At 40.0% G+C, this 19,919-nt stretch overlaps 1 protein-coding gene across 1 annotated transcript in view; it reads right to left on the bottom strand.

The window, feature by feature from the left end:
* Positions 1-19,919, bottom strand: part of PALM2AKAP2 (PALM2 and AKAP2 fusion) — a 506,606-nt gene that overhangs the window by 204,471 nt on the left and 282,216 nt on the right. Inside the window, 2 exon segments of the mRNA XM_032240316.1 lie at positions 5,387-6,082; positions 16,589-16,690. Of these exon segments, the coding sequence (XP_032096207.1) occupies positions 5,387-6,082; positions 16,589-16,690 (798 nt within the window).

Below are 19,919 nucleotides of genomic sequence, written 5' to 3'. Positions count from 1 at the left end.
TTTGGCCCCTTTGGGCCACACCTGCAAGGTTCTGCCTCAATGCTCCTGTGATGAAATTCACAGCTCTGAAGAGGGCTGGGTAGGAGTGGGGAAGAGAATGTTGTGTTAATACAGCTTTGGAATACAACCTGCGTTTTTTTAAAAGGACAGAGAAGAAGAACATAAACAGTGATGCTAAGGCAAACTGTCAAATGGCACATCAGTACTATTTTTTGTTATTCATTTTGTTAACATCACAAGGCAGATACATTCTGTAAACATATATACCATACAGTACATTAACCATAGGAAAATAAAAAGAAAGCCACCCTGTAATTCTTTTCTTTCTGTATTTCTACTTTTTCACTCCAGAAGGACTGTCTGAAGTCTAGGGAGAATTTTATGATTTGTGAGATATACTTTTAATTTTTTTTTTTTTTTGTAAAAATGCAGTGACTTGCAAAAAATAGCCCCAGGTGATTATGAAGAGGCAATATGAAGAGACAACGACCCTTTATACCTCAACCTGTAAAAACTTAGAAAACAGACACAAAATAGAAAAAGTCGTTAATTTCAGAAAACATCTTGTTTTCCTGGTTAGTAAAACATTGAAAAATTATTTTTTTTATAAAAGTTAAGGCTGTCCAGATCTTTGATGCTGAAAGTCTGCAGTCCCCAAAATTATATATTATATTTTCATATTGAAAGCAAGTTTTTTTGTGTGACAGTTCTGATCTTCTTACGTTAGACTGGAAGGGAGAGGGGAAGCAGAGGCTTACTTAAGTTATATAAAAATTATGTGGGGGAGCTGGTCTAAGGAGCCCTGGTAAAATTCCCCTTTGTGACTTTCAGGATGTAGTCTTTATTCTACACCTTTCTACATTCAAATAATCAGTATTTTGGTTTTTGTTGAAACAAGAATTTTATTAAGAAGTTTGCTGATGCTATGAAAATACAGATACGTAACTGCATTGTGCTCCTAATAAATGACTTTTGTTTTTCCCTAGAAAATGCAGGAAAGTTTTCCTGGTAATATCAGAAAAAGGCCTTTGTGAAGTGAATTGGTGGTAGCAGGAATCCAACATCCCATCTTTCTCATTACTTACGTTGTTTTATTACATAAATGTATAATTCTGTGCTCTTGCTGTGTTGTGTATCCAGTAGGACAAAGGATACTTTCAGGTTCTGGCCTAATCACTGGAGTTCAATATACCTTGATTAAGAAATTCAGGAGCACCTGAAAGATTGTGTATTTATAAAGTTCCTGAAACATATGTCTTACATATGCTGAGAATTTGTGGTTTCAATAGCAAATGTGCATGTGGCAAAAATAAAATGTTAAATTGCTCACTTTGGAATGGTTTTTGTTGTAAACTAACATTGCAGGAGATGAGAGTATTTCTTCCAGGAAAGGACTTGTTAGTGAGTAAAATTCTCCAGTGGGGCCAGGGATGAACAGAGATGACTGAGCTTCTAGATTTCAAGTAAACGAGAAAAAGTCCTCGACGCATATTCTGTCTATGTCCATCTCATTTCATATTGACAGGGCTAATATTTCTTACAAAGGAAGATCTGGCATAGTAGTTAGATTTTTATCTCTATCGCCATATTCCCTCCCTCCTCTTTTGCTACTCATTGGTTCACTGGCATTAAATAGATGGTAATTTTCAAGGGTGTGCTGTGGTCCCTTGAAATAAAATTCGTAGGAAGTAAAGAGAAATAGTCTGTTTTTACACTTGGCCTCAACATTTTGCTCCAGAGATGATACTGTATCTCTAGGAAACTCTCTCTCTACATTTCCCCTCCTTTTATAAAACCTTGACTCTAACCAAAACAAAACATTCTACACGCTTGTAGATAAAATGCATTTATCATCAGGAAATTAAATGGAATAGGTAGACATTTTAAGCAAATATCATGTCTATTAACATTTCAGAAAGGAACCAAACCAAATTAATGGAATTTGAGTTTCCTGAAAGCTTTCGAAGAATTCTAAGATTGCTCAGAAGGCTCAAAAGGAAACTACGTTTCAGGTTTGGCCAGAAGGGCATTTCCTACCTTCTCTTCCTCCCAATCACCAATATCAAATGATATTACTAGACACTGTCAACTCACTTTTAGAGGCAGTTATTATTTTTTTGCTTATGTAAGGAAAATAATACAGGTAAAAGAGATACAAGCTGAAAAACTTCCCCTTAGTTTGTCTTACTGCACACTAAAAGAAAATATTTTTAAGAAGTCAAGAATACACCAGTCATTACGATTTTTCAAGATATGCAGAATTAATCTTTATCATTTTAACCATAATCTTTCATTAAAAGACATTGAAAATCTATTTACAAACAAATGAAATACCCTTCCTTTTCTTTTTTCTCCTCTTTCTATTTAAAAGGGAAGTGATTATATGATTTTAAAGGAAAGCCCAACTAATCAATAGCCCAAAAACGATTATGGTTTTGTAATTTCATTACTGATTCTTTCATGAGTCTGATTATGTAACCAAATACCCTGCACTTTTGGAGAGTGTGATACCACACATGATAATATTTACAGAGAGGATGCCAATGGCAGCAGGAAAGGCAACATGTTCACAATCACAGCTCCATGTACACTACCATCATGAAGGGTAGTTACTTGCTGCTATAGGTCGGATTATAGGTCTCATCCTATAGAAGTACTGGCTAAGTCTGAATCCCCCATTATGACAGGATAATGATGAGACTTATGCAAATATATATGCCATATTCAAACACACCTTCGTTTACTGTCGCTAAGGTAACACATCTTACTTCAAAGTCCATTAAATGATAAGCTTTACTAATAAAAATATAGAGAAACTCAAATTCATATAATTTGCTAATCCGTATTCCCTCATAATAGTAATTAGTGAAGAGAATACAGATAATCATTAATCTTTTAGTTCTCGTGTGTAGTGTTGTAGTGAGACGTGCAGATCATTTTCTTTATGAGTAACTAGTTTACTTATGCAAGGGTAGGTGACTTCAGGGAATTATCTGTCCTGGAAAATTGATTCTGTTTATCAAACAGCAAGCTCAGGGGTTCTACATTCTACCATTCCACTCACTAACTGTGCTTAATTTTTTAAAACTCACACTGAAGAGCTGGAATCCCCAAGGGAGTAAAAAAGATAAGCTATGGTAAACTTTTAGATTGTTTCTTTCTTAAGTAAATCATTAAAATGACAGATTGTCCAAGACATTGAAACTGTTTTCTCCCTCTATGTAAATAGGTTTATCTCCATGCCATTTTATGTAATGTCTAAATGATGCTTCAGTGACCATGTACTGAGGAAAATGAAGCTGAGAGTAGCAGAATTTATAGGCATCCAAACCAGGTTTCTCAATAAAAGAGCAGTTTTATTCAATTGCAGCTGCTTTGATGAACCTGAGATTTAGAGAGATTTCCCTCAGTTATTCAAAACCAAGCATGGATGGAATCATGCTCAACAGCAGAACTTAGCTCCTTTATTTTTCTCTTTTTTAACTTTTTCTGTTTATGTATAGGCGTAAACATAATGAGTATAATAAAATGACCCATTTTGTGCTCATTAAAATGCAATTATTTCAGGAAATTAACTTTGAAAAGTAAAAACTGGTGTTTTTACCTGTCCTATTGAAGTAAATATAATTTCACGCCAAGAATTTTAAAAAAAATAATAGATTTAGAACTGAGCAAGCGAAACAGGTCTATAATAGGTTCTATAATAAAATTCTCTCAAGACTACCTTATTTTTTTCTCATCTACTTTCCACAGAGATTAGACTTGATGTAGTATAGCATATTATATGTTTTTTCAAAACTATATTCTATGGGACATAATTTTATGAATAATTCATAACAATGCTATAAATGGGCAAATAAAGTTAAGTCTTATTAAAATCAGCTATGTTATATCTTTATTTCATTACTATATTATGGTTATTTTATTAAATTGTTTCACTTTGGTTTTACTATATATGTGGCTCTTTGCTTTGGGGGAATGCTGAGAAGGTATTTCAAAAACTGTTCATTGTGGTCTGGATAAAAAATATTCTTTGCTCTTCTAGGATGTCCAGAAGTTTTTAAAAAAACAACAACCTAAGAAGCTCAGCTATGTGCCACTCAATTAATATTTGTCGAATGAAATTAAGTGCTTAACATTGAGAAGACAGGTCTTTCTTAATTTTTAAAAGTCTTTTAAAGAGTTTTTTTTTTTTTTTTTTTGGAAGGGCACATAAACCTACAAATTTAAGTTACCTAAAACACTGTCTTTCTCATGGGGACAGAAAGAAAAGAGTACAGATGCAAGGCTTTGTCATCAACTGGGCACGAGATGAACATTATGCATTACAGCACCATCCATGATGAAGTGGGAGCATCATGGCAACCACTGTAGGTCGGAAAGACTGTTTTAGAAATATGGTCACTGCAGAGATACTTCTCAAGATGATCCCCTCATTGAAAATAGATTAGTATGACCAGAAAATATCCATGAAAAAAGAAACAATATAAAAATTTACATTTTTTTTAAAGAGAATAGAAACAAGGCTTGTGAATTTGCCTAAGTTTGGAGATCAATTGCTACTGATGCTTAAAACGATGTCTGTTTCATGTCCTTAGAAATTTTAAAATGGTGCTTCTTATATAAAGGGTTCATAGGTTAAACCATAGAAAGAGAGACAACCGCTGATGGGCAGGTTATGGAATCAGTCCCTACATTTCAACTGTGACAAGCTCTAGGTTCTTCTACATTGACTTCATTTCAGTTTTAACAGAAAGAAATCCATAGATGCACAATACTGTAATCTGGAAGCTTATGTAAGGCAGCAAAAAGCATCACCCTAGATCGGACAGACTAAATAAGGTCCACTTTTGGCTACACTAGCAACCGGCTAGAGCCAACAGCATTTTGCCACACAAGTTATAAAAACAAAGATCCACAGCAAAGGAGGCAAGTGAGAAACCAGGGACATGGCAGTGTGTGACTACGTTACAGGAACACACTACAAAATGAAACCCCCAGTGCCAATGGGTTCAATTCCAGTCAAGTGAATTAAGGCTACCATATCACTGGCTGATACGAAGAGTCCATTCCAATCGAGCAGGAAGGAAGTGATTCACTCTTGAAGACACAAGGAAAGGTTTAGAGGAAAAGCAAGTTCTTGGAGAGAATGAAGCACACACATGCACGTTGTCTCTCAGGTGAGGAAAAGGAAAAAAAATGAGAGAGATCAAAGCAATCCAACTGCAAGGCAAGGCAGGTGTTTGCTTCCAGTTCACAGTATTGCAGTTAGTGGTACAGTGAGGTCTACGTGAGTGGTGGAGAGTACAGGCTGCCCAGAAGAAAGGAGAAGAAAGAAGTGGTCACATGACAACACAGCATTGACAGCGCTTTTTCTTTTGGGTACCTGGGGCTGGCTCTGTGGCTAGGCTCTCTTCCTTCCCTTCTGGGGATGAGGGCTCTGTGGTATCTGAGATCGGCCTCCCGGACACAAGCTCAGCTGCGTTCCCGTCAATAGTGGACACGTCCGTCACTGTCTTCTCCCTCAATGACTTCTCATCATCTTCATCAATAAGGACCAATTCAGCCTTGATGGTTTCATCATAGCCTAGCACCTTTTTCGTCTCCTCTTCATCCTCGATATTTTGGTAGCCCATAAAAATCATGGTGACTGGCTGATCCAAATTTGCCTCCGGCCCTGCAGTGCTGGGGGCTTGGGCCTGCTGCCCTGGGTTCCCAGAAGAATGGTCTTTCCTAGACTTATGTACCATTTCTAACTTGGCTTCTTTGCAGAGCATGTGTTCCTTGGGATGGCTGAGGCTCCCATCTGCAATCACAGTCCTTTCGGACCCATGCCCTCCTCCTAAGCTTGATTGTCCAGCCTTCTGAATAAGCTCTTCTACATCCTTTGCGCTTAATTTGTGCACTCCATTTTCTACTACGGTGCCTCCTGAGTGCACCTCATACACTACTTTGGTACCATCATCATAGACTTTGACTCCTTTCTGATGGACCCCCTCTGGGCCAATGGTAGATGTAGAGAGAATCTTGGTCTCTCCTGTTTGTTTGTCTTTCTCCACATTAATTTCCATGGCGTACACAGCTTGAATGAAAACAAGAGAAAGGAAGTGCATGTTACAACAAAAAAAGCCAGTGAATGGTTAATTGCCAAACAGACAAAAAAAAGGTTTTGTGCCCTTTCTATTCTAACTGCCAAGCATCTTGAGTGTTAGATTGAGATGCGCACTGTGAACAAAGGTGGTTATATCTGTATTTTAACACAGCAGTTTAAGGTACTGGGAAGACAGATGCACGGTTGCCATATCCCAATGGCACTCATACATTTAAGGAAGATCTGCTAAAACAAGGCCACGAGAGACTTTAGATCTTGGTGTGAAGAATTTCAGAGAGGCTGGCAACATGCAAATTACCTTGATTGAGGGCTTCTCAGACTGACAGACAATTTAAAAACCCTTGATTAAAATGTGTTCCAGTTCCAAAATTTTAAATAAATAATAAAACCTCTTTCAAGTGTTTTCCCGTTGTCTCTACATTTCCACAAAGGTTTTTGTAGGTGGGACATGGCTATCTTCCACTGTACTATACAACAGAATATTTTCAACAATTGAAAAAGCATGAGAGATTTCATATTAGGTGCCCTGTGAGGACGTCAGTCACTGAGCTAGGTGACTAAAATGAGAACTGGGAAAAGAACAAGACAGAAGTAGCATCACCCTGGGACACTGGAATTTGAAGACAATGATCACAGAAGGCCTCTTTCATCTTCCATGTACAGAGTACCAAGTCCTGCTGCCCATAATGGTGTTCCCACCTGTTGTCTTCTTTTTGTTCCGTTGCTACTACTCAATGTGAGACACTCATTTCCTCTTCCCTAGATTGTTGGAAGAGCTTCCTACCTGGTCTCCCCCTCCCTGTATCCCTGCCCCTCAGTCTTGTATCCTCTCTATTTCATCCCAAATCCTGCTACCAGTGTGCGGTTGCCAAGGCCAGCTCTTTCCTGTCCTATAGACTCTTGTGACACCTCATACTTCCAAATTGGTTTTCTCATAGGCTTCCTGGATGAAAAGAAACTGTGCATCAGGCCCACAGAGCCACCAGGCTCCAGGTGCCCTTTATCTGGATGTGCCACAAAGCCATCAAACTCAGCAGCTTCCAAACTGACTCCAGTTTCTTCTATCAAAACTATTCCCCAGTCTCCATGACAAATAACACCAGCACTGTTAGCTAGTCTCTCAAGCCAGAGGCCTGAGAATCACACCTGACTTCCTTTTTTCTTCCTACCTTCTCACAGCCACTCACTGACAGTAGATAATTCTACTTCAGGTATATCGCATCCGTCTCCTCACCATCATTTCTATCACCAAGGCCTTGGTCCAGGCCCTCATCTGCTCTCTGCACAACAGCCTTGTTTTTGATTTTACCTAATGCTTCTGTCTTTTTGCTGTAGTCCAGGAGACTGCAAACTGTGGCCAGAGGGCCACAGACAGCCTGACCCTGTTTCTGTATGGCCAGAGGAGCTCAGAGTAGTTTTACATTTTTAAAGCATTGTTGAAGAAGAAGAAAGAAGGAAGAAGAAGAAGAAGAAGAAGAAGAAAGAAGAAGGAGAAGGAGAAGGAGAAGGAGAAGAAGAAGAAGAAAGAAGAAAGGGGGGAGGAGGAGGAGGAGGAGGAAGGAAGGAGGGAAAGATGGAGAAAGGAAAGAGAAAAGAGAAAGAAAACAACGAATGTGCAACAAAGACTATATGGTCCACAAAGTCTAAAATACTTAAAATCTGGCCATTTGTACAAAAATTTTGCCGACCTCTGCCAGCCTGTGCTCCATCCTGCCCATAGTTACTTGAGTCATAAACCTTCTGTTAGTTCCTTGTGTCTTTAGAGGATAAACACCAAACTTCCCAGCATGGCATATAGTTCCCTTCAGCATGTATCTGCAACCTTCCTTTCTAGCCTTGTCTTGCAGGTCCTCTCGTTCTTTACACATTGTGGCCATAACAACTTCTCACTATTCCCAGGATACTCAACTTCCTCCCATGGCTGCTCGTCCATGTACCTACTGTCCCTCTGCCTAAATAGCCCTCTGTCCCTCCTCCAGACTCCTAGAGATCTAGCCCACATGTCTGCTTATCATTGCCTTGAGTCCCTACCTCTTTCTGAATAAGTCCCCAACTATGTTAAGAAGATCCAAACTATCTTTTCAATCATATGTTCTAGTGCTTCTTTTCCCTTTAGCACAATCAAATAACACCATCCCAGACCTAAATATTTCCTGCTTTTGTTAAGATTCCCTTCTCCTGAAATGTCTTTGAGTTTCTACATATCCAAATATGGCCCATTGATTAACACCAAGGTCAACTGCCTCCTCTTCCATAAGCTTTCTTTGATCCTTCCATCTCAAAGGGATCCCTCTCTTTTTAAAATTCTCTCAATACTTTTTCTAAACTCCTCTGAAGGCTCTTAACATGTTCTACTCAGTTGTATAATTATTTGTGGGAATGTTTCATCAGCTTCATAGATTTTTAGGATCTTTGAGGGTTAGTTTCTTGCCCAACATCTATCCATGATGCCCCCTCCCTGTCAGCACCTACCTTAGAGCCATTTGTATAGTAGGTACCCAATATACACATCTGTGAAACAAAGGCTAATCATTCAAAAGTCTAATACAGTTGTTGTAATCTAGTAACAAATATTTCGTGTAATATGACACCAATGGAAAGGTACACACAGTAATTAATGTTTGAACTTGTTTGAAAAAAATAACAGCAATGAGATTGTCCCATCTGCTTACATAGTAAGATACAATCTGTTCCTGGTTAACACTTAACTAAAAAGATTATGAAACAAACTCCCATGTTTGATTTTCAACAGCTCTATTTTGAAAGTTTCACTTGTTCACCATAAAGATCTCAAGTTTTCTCAAGTGACACAATGGGAAGCCAACCAATATTTGTCATGGGCACACACAATGACTGTGTTTCCAAACATTTATCTCTATTAGTTCCTGATTTCTCACAAAATGTGCCATCAGAGGAGTAGAATGGGCATTTAAAATTTGCATGAACTCCAAAAGGCTGTTCTTAAAATATCATACTTATTTTAAAAAGCACAGTTGGGATTAAAATATTATATCTTATCACTATTAACACACTCATGGGACATAGTTATAAATAAGGAAAGTAATAATTATTATTAGTTTGTAGATACAATAGCTAATTATTCTGCAAACATTCAGTAATCTGTGAACAAAACCACACATTGGCCTCCAATCAATACAGAATATGGAACAAAATATTTCTATTTTTATATCCGTATGTGATAGGATGAAAATACAAATTATTAACATGGGGATGTTTACAGATAGCCCCTTCCCTCTGCCCACCAATGAGAATGCTGATCATAATTGATCCAATTTTCCCTCATTTTAATCTTTGCCTGTTCTAGAATCAGAGACTGGAAGAAAGGAGAGATGATGATGATAAGTCCTTTGCTGGAAAGTTAAGTATATTCACACAATACACAGATGAGAAAGGAGCTTAGTGGGAGAGAAAGTAAAAACTGTGTGAAATATGGACAGAGAAGGAGCATTTTGTGGTAGTAAATGATGCTTTAGAGCAGGTGATATGTGGAGGAAAGAAAAGTGACTATGAGAAGTATTGCTTAATGGAGATATAAATTAGGTCCCATTTATTTATTTATTTGAGACAGAGTCTTACTCTGTCACCCAGGCTGGAGTGCAGTGGTGTGACCTCAGCTCACTGCAACCTCTGCCTCCTAGGTTCAAGCGATTCTCCTGCCTCACCCTCCCAAGTAGCTGAGATTACAGGCATATGTCACCACACATGGCTAATTTTTGTATTTTAGATGGGGTTTCATCATGTTGACCAGGTGAGTCTCAAACTCCTGACCTCAATGGATCCACCTGCCTCAGCCTCCCAAAGTTCTGGGATTACAGAGGTAAGCTACCACGCCCCGCCAAGGTCCCTTTTAATATACTTCAGGAGAAATAAAGAACAGAATAACTTCTTAATGGTTTTCTGGTGTGCAATTTTCAGCTATATTTCTTTAAATGTGACATGACTCTGGGACTGAACCACATGTGACATGGTTTTATTAGGGTTACATATTTACATTTATATATTGTACACTATTCTTCCAATATTCCTAGAATATGAACATAGAATATTTTAAGCATTTTAATATAATTTTATAATAAACTTAGATATGTCACAAAATTCATATATTTTTTTTTCTAGATAAAACATAAGGCTTCAGAGGAACCACACAATTTTAGCAGGTTCCTTAAGAGTATGATTCTCCATTCCTTTCTGCATTCACTCTTTCCTCCAGTAAGGGGAACAAAGGCGAACACTTTGAGAAGCTCTGGCTTAACCCAAAGGCAATATCTAGTCTTCATGGATACATATATGAGAATGTTATCTAGGTCTTTTAGAAAGCCATGCAGGAAGTATGAATGTTTAAATGTCATCTTTATGAATAAGCACTTATATTTTGCTTCAGTTCTCAGCCAATAACATTCAAAAGCATGAACTAGAGTGGATATGAGCCAATAGGAAATTAAGACATTTTCAGTGCAGTGTCTTGTTTTTCATGCACACAATTTAAAAAACTCTTCTACTTCCTACTGCTGCCAAAAGTTTATATCAAAGACTTCTCAAGCTTATCTTGCCTTCATCTGTAACCACAAAGCACAAAGCACACTCTCTAGCCTGCCCTGTCTTCCCTCTACCTTCTCCAAGTCAGAAGTACACTACAATGTGTATAATGATGATGGTCAAAGGGCTTGGTGCCTTTGTTCATCTTATTTAAAATATGAGGAGGGAGTGCTGTTGAGGGTGAGGGCTTTTTGGAGAGCCCAGAAAGAAATCTTGAAACATACATGGACATAGAAAAAAGTATTTGAAGGAAAGCTCTTAAAATTTTCCAGGAGGAAGGATCTGGGGAAGGAGGACAAGAAATAGAAGACAATTCAATGGAAGTTTCATTGATAGGCTGGCTGAAATCTGGAAGTATGTTTTTACTAAATTATATATTTAATTATTGATTTCCAAACCTTATATACTGATGACAATGACATTGGAGTATACAAAGTGTTTTTGCTACTCCTTTCAAGAAGCCAGTGAGACAGTTGAGTAATATGCTGTTTTTATTAAACAGAATAAGAACCAATGTTGCCAGCTTCTTTAAAGGGATACAGATGAATGACTGCAAGGGTACTTTGATTTTGGACCTCCACATTTGGTTTTATTGGTTCTTGCTTCCCAATAATTCTTTCATCAATAGGGAAACTCCCTGAAGGAGTAGAGACATTCAGTGGAGGCTAAGAATTCCAGCCTCTAGGTTCTGAAAACACCTAGGTGTGGAGTGTGAGGCTTCTGCGGAAGGTGCCTACATAAAAACCAAAGTGGGAACTTTGAGGAGAAAAGCTATTGCTCTGCAGGGGCCAGAGAGATGGGTCTGAGGAGGAGAGAATGTTTGGTTCTGATTCAAACTTATCCCCCTGGCTCTACCTATGCTCATGTTGCCTGGTGCCTTCACCTTTGGCAGACAGAAAGCAACTGGAAGGGCTGTCGGGAGCCTAGAGAAGGGGGAATAAGAGCAACTGACACAAGCAAGGGGGAAGAGACATGGACATGAATACATTTGAGAATCAGTCCAAGAGCATACAAAACAAGACTATTCCAGGAGGATGGAAAATTCAATCATTGACTCAGCCTTCTCCTAGTTTAGTTCCTTTGACTCACTGTGGTTCTAAGAGGAGGCACAGGCTGAGAACCCACATCTAAAGTATAAGCACCACATGCTCCACTGTCATTAGTCCAGGAGATAGGAGAGGGAGAAAGAGAGGATCTGAATGCCTATCCAGATGACACTCCCTTTTGGGGCTTCATTTTCCCATTTGTACAATGTAAGGTATCCAGCTTTGATATTTTATGGTGCTGTGAACAGCCTGTGTGGTTCATGAGTTAGTGATGTGTAAAGTACAGTAGTAGGGAAGTAGACAGATCATAAGTGTCATCCATTGGGGGTCAGGGTCATCTCAGCACAAAAACATCCAGTAGCTGGCATTGTACCTGGCATGTGATAGTCAAGCAATGCACATGCTTGACTTGTTGAATGAACATACATACGGGTAGTCTCATCCCTTCAAGCAAGTGATTATACTATACCTATGTGTTCATATATTCTCTTTGGGTTAGAAATATGAAAATGGCTACTGTGTTGTCAATGACAATAAAAATGAGGGAATTAATTCAGAATGGGGTCTCCCTTTCATCCCAGAGTGCAATCTCTAACTTCAAAAATATAGTTAGATAGAAAGAATAAGTTCTAATGTTCAATAGCAGAGTAGAGTGACTAAAGCCAACAATAATTTATTGACTATTTCAAAATAGCTAGAAGATTTTTGAATGTTCCCGACACAAAGAAATGATAAACGTTTCAGATGATGGACATCCTAATTACCCTTTTTTGATCATTACACATTGTATGAATGCATCAAAATACCACATGAATGCCATAAATATGTACAATTATTATGTATCAATAAAAAATTGTAACTCCCCCCCAAAGAAGGGATCAAAAATTTCTTTGAATCAATTGTTTTTCTAAGACACAAAAGTATTAACAAAAATAAGTCAGCAAAGGTGTAATGCTGATGGATAATAAAGGCAAGCCAATTTCTTGTGTCTGATTTTGCTTCCATCTTTTTGGTCAAGAAGGAGTTTTCAGACTGTAAAGTGCCAGAAAGAAAGTGGCAGAAAGGGAAGTGAAGCCCAGACAAGCAGAGAAGATTAGAAAATGATAAAGCACTACGGATATAAATGCTCTCAGTACTCTGGGATCAGGGTCCTGGTTCCCTTGTTGAATTTGTCTCAAGAATCTTGAACACCAGGAAAGTCTCTGGAGGCTGACATGCAAAGGTCTAATTTTCAAAAATGAGAATGAGGGGATTCTAAACTACAGAGAAGCAGCTTGACATTATAGCTGGCTAGCTAAATTCTAAAGTTAACCTCCAAATAGCAGAGATGACCAAGAGCCAGCATGAGTTCATCAAGCAGAAACTATGCAGATTAATCTCATTTTCTTTTTTGTTCAAGGTCTCTAGAAAGAATAGCAAATTGCATTTGAAAAGACCCAGTGTATTTGGATCATCACAAAATCTCTCATACTCCTGTGGATGACATAGAAATGTGTGCCTTGGGTATTAAGACAATTATCTTGTTAGTGGTTGAATGATGATACCCCAAAGGTGTCGATTTAGGGTTACCAAGGGCCAAGAGATCTCTAATGGTGTGCCACAGGGCTCTGACTTTGGTTCCAACACGCAACAGTTTTAGCAGTGAAATGATAAAATAATCAAAGACTGCTTTTCAGATTTGAGGGAGTACTAAACTGAGAAGCAAAGTGAGGCCAGGAGGATACCGTGATTGTGAGCTACAATGACCCTAACAATGGAGAAGAGGATTTTCTACTTTCAAAACGTGTGAAGCCCTTGATTCAAGTGAAATCTGATGCGGAAACACAACATGTAAACACAAGGATGGAGAAACTGCGCGTGTTTGAAATGGGAGGGAATGTCAGAGCCCTGTCAAATCTCATGACATCACTCCCCTCCCCACCTTCCTGCTGTGGTTCCTCAGTGCCTCCATGAAACGCCCAACATTCTTGAGAGACAATCTAACAGGAAGAAACTTAATAATCATAGCAAATCTACAAAGGACAGAAAAGTGCATAGCTTATGTTTATTTTTGTCTTTTGAGATTAAAAAACAAAAGAATTATGTAGGTTCTTCTATGAATGAGCAGGTGAAGTAGTATACGGATAACTAGGGGAAACAGACTGCACATTTCAACTGAAATGATTCAGAAACAACAATTCTATGGACAAAGGGAGCAAGGTTGATCAGTTGTACACATGAAATGACTTTGAGGCCTTTCGAAACTGAAGCTGAAAGACCTTGCTGCCAGCAAAGTCAGCCACGTGATCTGTGGCGTCATGCTCTATTTTGGGGGTGAACAGCCTAGCCCAGAAGGCATCGGGAAGCTCTGAGCTCAACACATCAAGAAGACTAGCAACCAAGTGAAGAGTGTTCAGAAGGGAGGGACAGGGATGGTGGAGGGTGTCTAAAGGCAATCTCATCATCTCAGTGCCAGCTGGAGAAAGCAGGGCTGTGAGCATGAAGGGGATTTAGAGTGAGGATCTGGGAAAAACAGGAAATAATAGACATTTTCTAATACTTGAAAATCACTGGATGTGTTCTGAGTAGCTCCAGGGGGCAGGATAAGGATAAGCAGACGGAAGATGAAGGCAGACAAATGATAGCTCCATCAGAGGAAGAATTTCCCAACAGTCAGAACCAACTAGAGATGGAATGGGCAACTCGAAGGGAGATTAAACTTGGATCACAGAGGTGTGTGGCTGGGGTTTGAGGACCTTTTCACAGGGCTGCTATGTCAAGGATTCAATATTTGGATAAAGGATTGGAATAGATGTCTCCTAATTCTGAAAAGCAATGATTCTAAATAAATTCTCATTTATACAGAGTCCCAAATCTTCCAAACTCCAAACAACCAGGATATTTGTCATACTACTTAGTAATGACAAGTGATATTTGTCAGAATGGCCCTGAGGTTATACAAATTTTCAAAAGGACATTCCTAAAGCAAGATGGACCATATCTAGGAGAATTCTAGGGAGTACTCTTGGTTGGTAAGCCACACATGCTCTGTGTAGTCACTGTTAACCACAATTGATTGTGAATCTGAGCATCCCATTCCCCAAATGGCCTGGACAAAGGAGTTCCTCGTAACAAATACAATTCATTCCACAGCTCTGCTTATATGTAGTCCCACAGTAGATGCATTTATGCAAATTAACTCTTAACTAATCAACAGAAACACATGTAAACTTACTTTTAAAAAGATTCTGATCATGCTATACTTAAAAAACTTTATTGGCTTTTTAAATCATCATGTTTTGTAGGATCTTCAAAAATAAAGCGAGCTGGGTTGTGGTAATAATGTGTATTCCTACTTCCATAGCACTACAATCACATTCATGTGTTACTCTTGAAATTTATACTCTTTGAGAGACTACCCATTCTCTCTCAAAATTATTTCTCATACATTGTCCTACCCTCCCATGAGCTGATCCATATGCTGGATCATATCCCATGTCCTTTGAAGTACAGGAACTTGTGCAGAGGACCTGAGAAGCTGTTTTCCCACATCAGGAACATCAACACCCAAGTCTCTAAGAACCAGCAGGAAGGTGTGTGACTCTTAAACACATTTTACCTACATTGACCTCGGAAGGGCACCCCAGAGTACTTAAAGAGTCCAGTGTGAAAGTGACTGCCAGTGATTCCTTTGAAGCATAACTGCAGGGTGCAGGCTCCAGCTGATCCATCCTGTCACTGCCCAGGAAGATGTAGAACTGGCCCCGGACTGACCAGATACCACTTACGGTTCCATCCATCTCTAGAACTCTGTGAGTTTGTACATAAAAGTAATATGCTAAGATGTTTACAGAGATGCCCAGAGGATATTTAAATTAGCTAGTGGACATGACAACTTTGTTAATACTTACTTGCCTTTTTATTTTACTTTTGTACTAAAATAAGGAAGGATTCTTTGCTTCATAAAATATTCAGGTTGGCCTATCTAAAAGATTTCCTGTGGCTTAAACATCCATGATTGTTTTATTTTCTAAAATCTGTTCTATGTGATTTAATTTAAACATACACTTACCTAGAGTATGCAAAGCAGAATCTGACACTCATATTTGAATTCACTCATGTGGTAACTAACCACACAACCTTGGGCAATTCAATTTTCCATTTAACCGCCAGCCCTCAGCATGTTTCTGGGTAGACCATAGGGTAGATCATATTGTTTGCACCCTTCCAGTTCTCATTTCTGAGGCATGTTTGCATTAGGCAGAATAAAGCATGGTTTTCCCTGTACTCGATAATCACAAATGTATTATTTTGTAAAATCTCCAATTGTGAGAAATATTAGCAAGAAACATGTGTTTCTTAAATTGCTTCTTTTCCTCCCAAATATATTTCAGTGGCTAAGAAATAACCCCAGAAATGGGAAGACTTAGGAATATATGTGTTTATAATACACAAATAGCTCAATTCCCAAAGGATTCTGTAAAGACACCCATATGCTTTGAAAATATTTCCCACTCAGCTTCCATTATGGATGGCTCTCTCAATTTGTATCATTCCAACACGGAAAACAAAAATCCCTAGAGGCAGAATACAGATTAACTTTGATAATAAACACAGATATAAGGACCACGAACACCAAAGAAAGACTCCCCCGAAGCTGGAGGTGAAATGCTGTTTGATTTCCTCAAAACTCCTTTCCATCTGGTCCCCAGTTACCCATCTGGGGCCGGTCCCTGTCTTGTGTGGCCACTGTGAAGGCTGCATCTGAGGCTGGGCTGAAGGTGAGGTCCCCCATGTAAGGATAGCAGGGCACCCATCTCATTAATAAAGCTCAGTGAAATGCAAGCCCCTTGGACAAGCTAGCGTCCAAACCAAAGGGCTCCCCAGGACTTACCAGCCGCTCTGCTGGTCCCGTCCTGCCCAGGTGTTGGTTCTGCTGTTCGTGAACAGAGGATTGGCAGGTCGGGAAGCTGGGAGGAAATGTAATTTACTGCATCTGGTAGCAGAGAACAGGGAATACAATTAGTCACAGTGTTCAGAGGCCCAATGGGTTCACTGCCGAGACAGCAGCTTGTCTGCCCTACATAACGGACCACAGAGGCGGCCACTGAACAGGAGGATCAGGGTAAACAAAGACGAGCATTTGCCCAGTGACTGGTATTCAGCAGAGTAGCTGAGGCAGGAGGGATCCTGGCCAGAGAGCTCAAGCCCCAGGTTGGCTCTACGTATTAGAAGAGTCATCAGAAATCTCTAGATTCTAGGAGGACAATGAGTTTGGGGGCGGGGTAGGGGGAGATCCAGAAATGGGTTTGTGGGAGCCATTATCAACTTGGTGGGATGGACCAAATAGAAAACATCAAACTAGAAATGTACATTTAACTGAAAAACAGATGCATTCCCTGAACTGGAAATAAAACTTTCTGTGCCTGATTATTATGGGGTTCATTCCCTGAAGTGGCAATACTGCTTAATGAGCTTGATTCATTCAAAAGACCAATTTTATATGCATTATGACAAATAAAAAGACATCAAAATTCATATGTTTCCGATACTGTAGGCTGGCGTTTCAGCCAGAAAGTCCTGAGATTCTAAATGACAACACCTAGTGAGCCCACCATTAGCCCAGTTGCAGGAAATGCTGCTTTGCAAAAGAAGGAGTCCATCACCTTTGTTTGGGCAAATACCTTGACAAGCCGCTTTAAGGAGGTGAGACCTGGGGGGTATGAACATTAGCAGGCATGCCAAGGTATCAGAGGAAAGGAGGAAACCCCTAAGGTGAGACAAGCTGAATTTGGGTGCACCCCAGAGAGAAATGGGAAAGCGAAAGCAGGAAGATTCCAGAAAGCTGGGCTCCATGAGATGTGATTCCTTCTTTGCATCACAACCATATCACAGAATCCTGGAACGTCCACCAGTCATCAATGAGTACATCTAACTGCTTACAGCATGTCTCTACTGAATATCCCACAATCATCTCAAACTCAACATGCACAAAATGGACCTTGTATCTCTGCTCACCTACTGCTTCTCCTATCCTCTATCTTGGCTCACAAGCACCACAGTTCACCTGGGATCATCAGTGGCACCTTTCACTCTTCTTCCTCCTGGTATCCAATCCGTTCCATAGCCTCTGCCTCCTTCACATTTCTCATCACTGTCCCCTCCTCTGCAACCCCACTCACACTGCTTAAGTTCTAGCAGCTTTCTTTTTCATTTGTTGCTTAGTTCAGTTTTAGACCAACCAGACCCTTTGCTGACTTGCAAGTGAGTCTGAACAATCCAGAATGTATTGACATCAGACCATTATGTTCATAGGCAAAAAGGTAGAGTATCTCTAAGAAAATGGATTTTTCCATATCAAACATTTGGAGAGAAGGAATGAGACAGAAAGATTAGGACCGCAGGACTTAGGGTGGAGTGAGGCTCAGGTTGCCTTCCCTCTTGGGTGCCTTACATGTGTTGGAGCTTGGATCCTGGATAAGCAGATGTGGTTGAAGGCCCCTCTCACTGCAAGGAAGGAAACTGAGCCTTTGAGATGATGGTGGGCTGGGAGCTGGCTGAAAAGCAGCCTGCAGAGACCCTGAAGACGGTTTTGGATTTGAGCCAGGGACTGTGAGTGTAGCCACATGTCTGAAGTTGCACATTATTCTCCATGTTGAACTGCACCTCCATGATTCTTAAACTTAGGTTGCAGACTTTTCTTTCCTTTAACTCCTACGGTGGAAGGCTGTGGGAAGGGTCTGTGCCCCAAACCAGCACAAGGCAGAACTAGAAAGAGCAGCAGCTTGAGGTCAGTGGTCCTGAGGGGGTAGAGGCAGGTGAGTGTCAATGGTCTATGGGAAGAATGAAGCAGCAATCTAGGACTAGAGGTACAGTTTAAGAGAGAAGGGATTTCCAGAACTTCCAAGATTCACTGATAATTTTCAGAAGTCTGTGGAATTGGGATCTTGGTGAATTTGACTTTCTACATTTAAATCAGATGGAAGCTGGAGCCCAAGTGAGATCTCATGGACTGGTTGCATGCGTGTATGCATACCGAACGTTTTTCTCACAGTCACATGTGTGTCTGCATATTGAACATCTTAGCAGAAAAAAAAAAAAAGCCTACTCACAGACAGAGAATTCTCCATCTGAAAGAACATGTGATTCCCAGGGCTCATATCTCAGCCTCCTCCAGAAGACAGTTCCCTGCCAGATGTGAGTGGATGATGAAGTTACCTTTGCCAGATGTTTACTGGCTACAAGTTTGAAGGCTACCGCTCTTGGAGGGTTGGGATCCATAGCTTCTGTTAAGAGATAAGGGAATGGGCTAGGCATAGTAGCTCACACTTGTAATCCCAGCACTTTGGGAGGCCGAGGGAAGCAGATCACAGCCCAGCCAACATGGCGAAACCCCGTCTCTACTAAAATGCAAAAAGTAGTTGAACCTGGTGGTGAGTGGTGGTGGTCCCAGCTATTTAGGAGGCTGAGGCAGGAGAATTGCTTGAACCCGGGGTGGGGGGGGAGGTTGCAGTGAGCCAAGATCATGCCACTGCACTCCAGCCTGGGCGACAGAGCAAGGTCCTGACTCAAAAAAAGAGAGAGAGAGAGATAAAAGAGTGGGGAATGGGGCATCAGAAAGAGGACAGAGCAGCCCCTTCAATATACATTAAGTACTAAACCCTAAGGTTATATAGACAGATGTGAGTGGTTTGATAGACCAGCACAAAGGGTAACAAACAGGCCTGCCAAACCTTAATGGGAAAAACTTCTTCAGGTGGCCTCAATCAATAAGCTGCCCACTTCCTGCCGAAGTCAGAATGGTCTATCACTGTTCTCCCCACTGCCAGAGAAGGTGGAAAACAGTCACTTATAGCATAGAAATTGAAGATGAGTGCTGCTTAATTCTAACCCAGATGAAATGTTTACAGTAGCTAGGGAGAATCTTAACAGCTAAAGCCAGAGAAACGAGACTGATGAAAACACTTCTTAAAACATAACTTAGGCTGGACGCTGTGGCTCACGCCTATAATCCCAGCTACTCAGAAGGCTGAGGCAGGAGAATCACTTGAACCTAGGAGATGGAGGCTGCAGTGAGCTGAGATTGCGCCACTGCACTCCAGCCTGGGTAACGAGCAAAACTCCATCTCAGTAAATAAATAAATAAATAAACAAACAAACAACACATAACTTATAGGCAACTGAAGATCGAGGTTTGTCAATAATTGATATGAAGGTTTTGATGT

The sequence above is a fragment of the Sapajus apella genome, unplaced genomic scaffold (genome assembly GCF_009761245.1).
Source record: "Sapajus apella isolate SASKATOON/1434 unplaced genomic scaffold, GSC_monkey_1.0 scaffold46, whole genome shotgun sequence".
Classification (NCBI taxonomy): domain Eukaryota; kingdom Metazoa; phylum Chordata; class Mammalia; order Primates; family Cebidae; genus Sapajus; species Sapajus apella.
The sequence above is the reverse complement of the archived record's forward strand: the minus strand, read 5'-3'. Positions and strand labels throughout refer to the sequence as shown.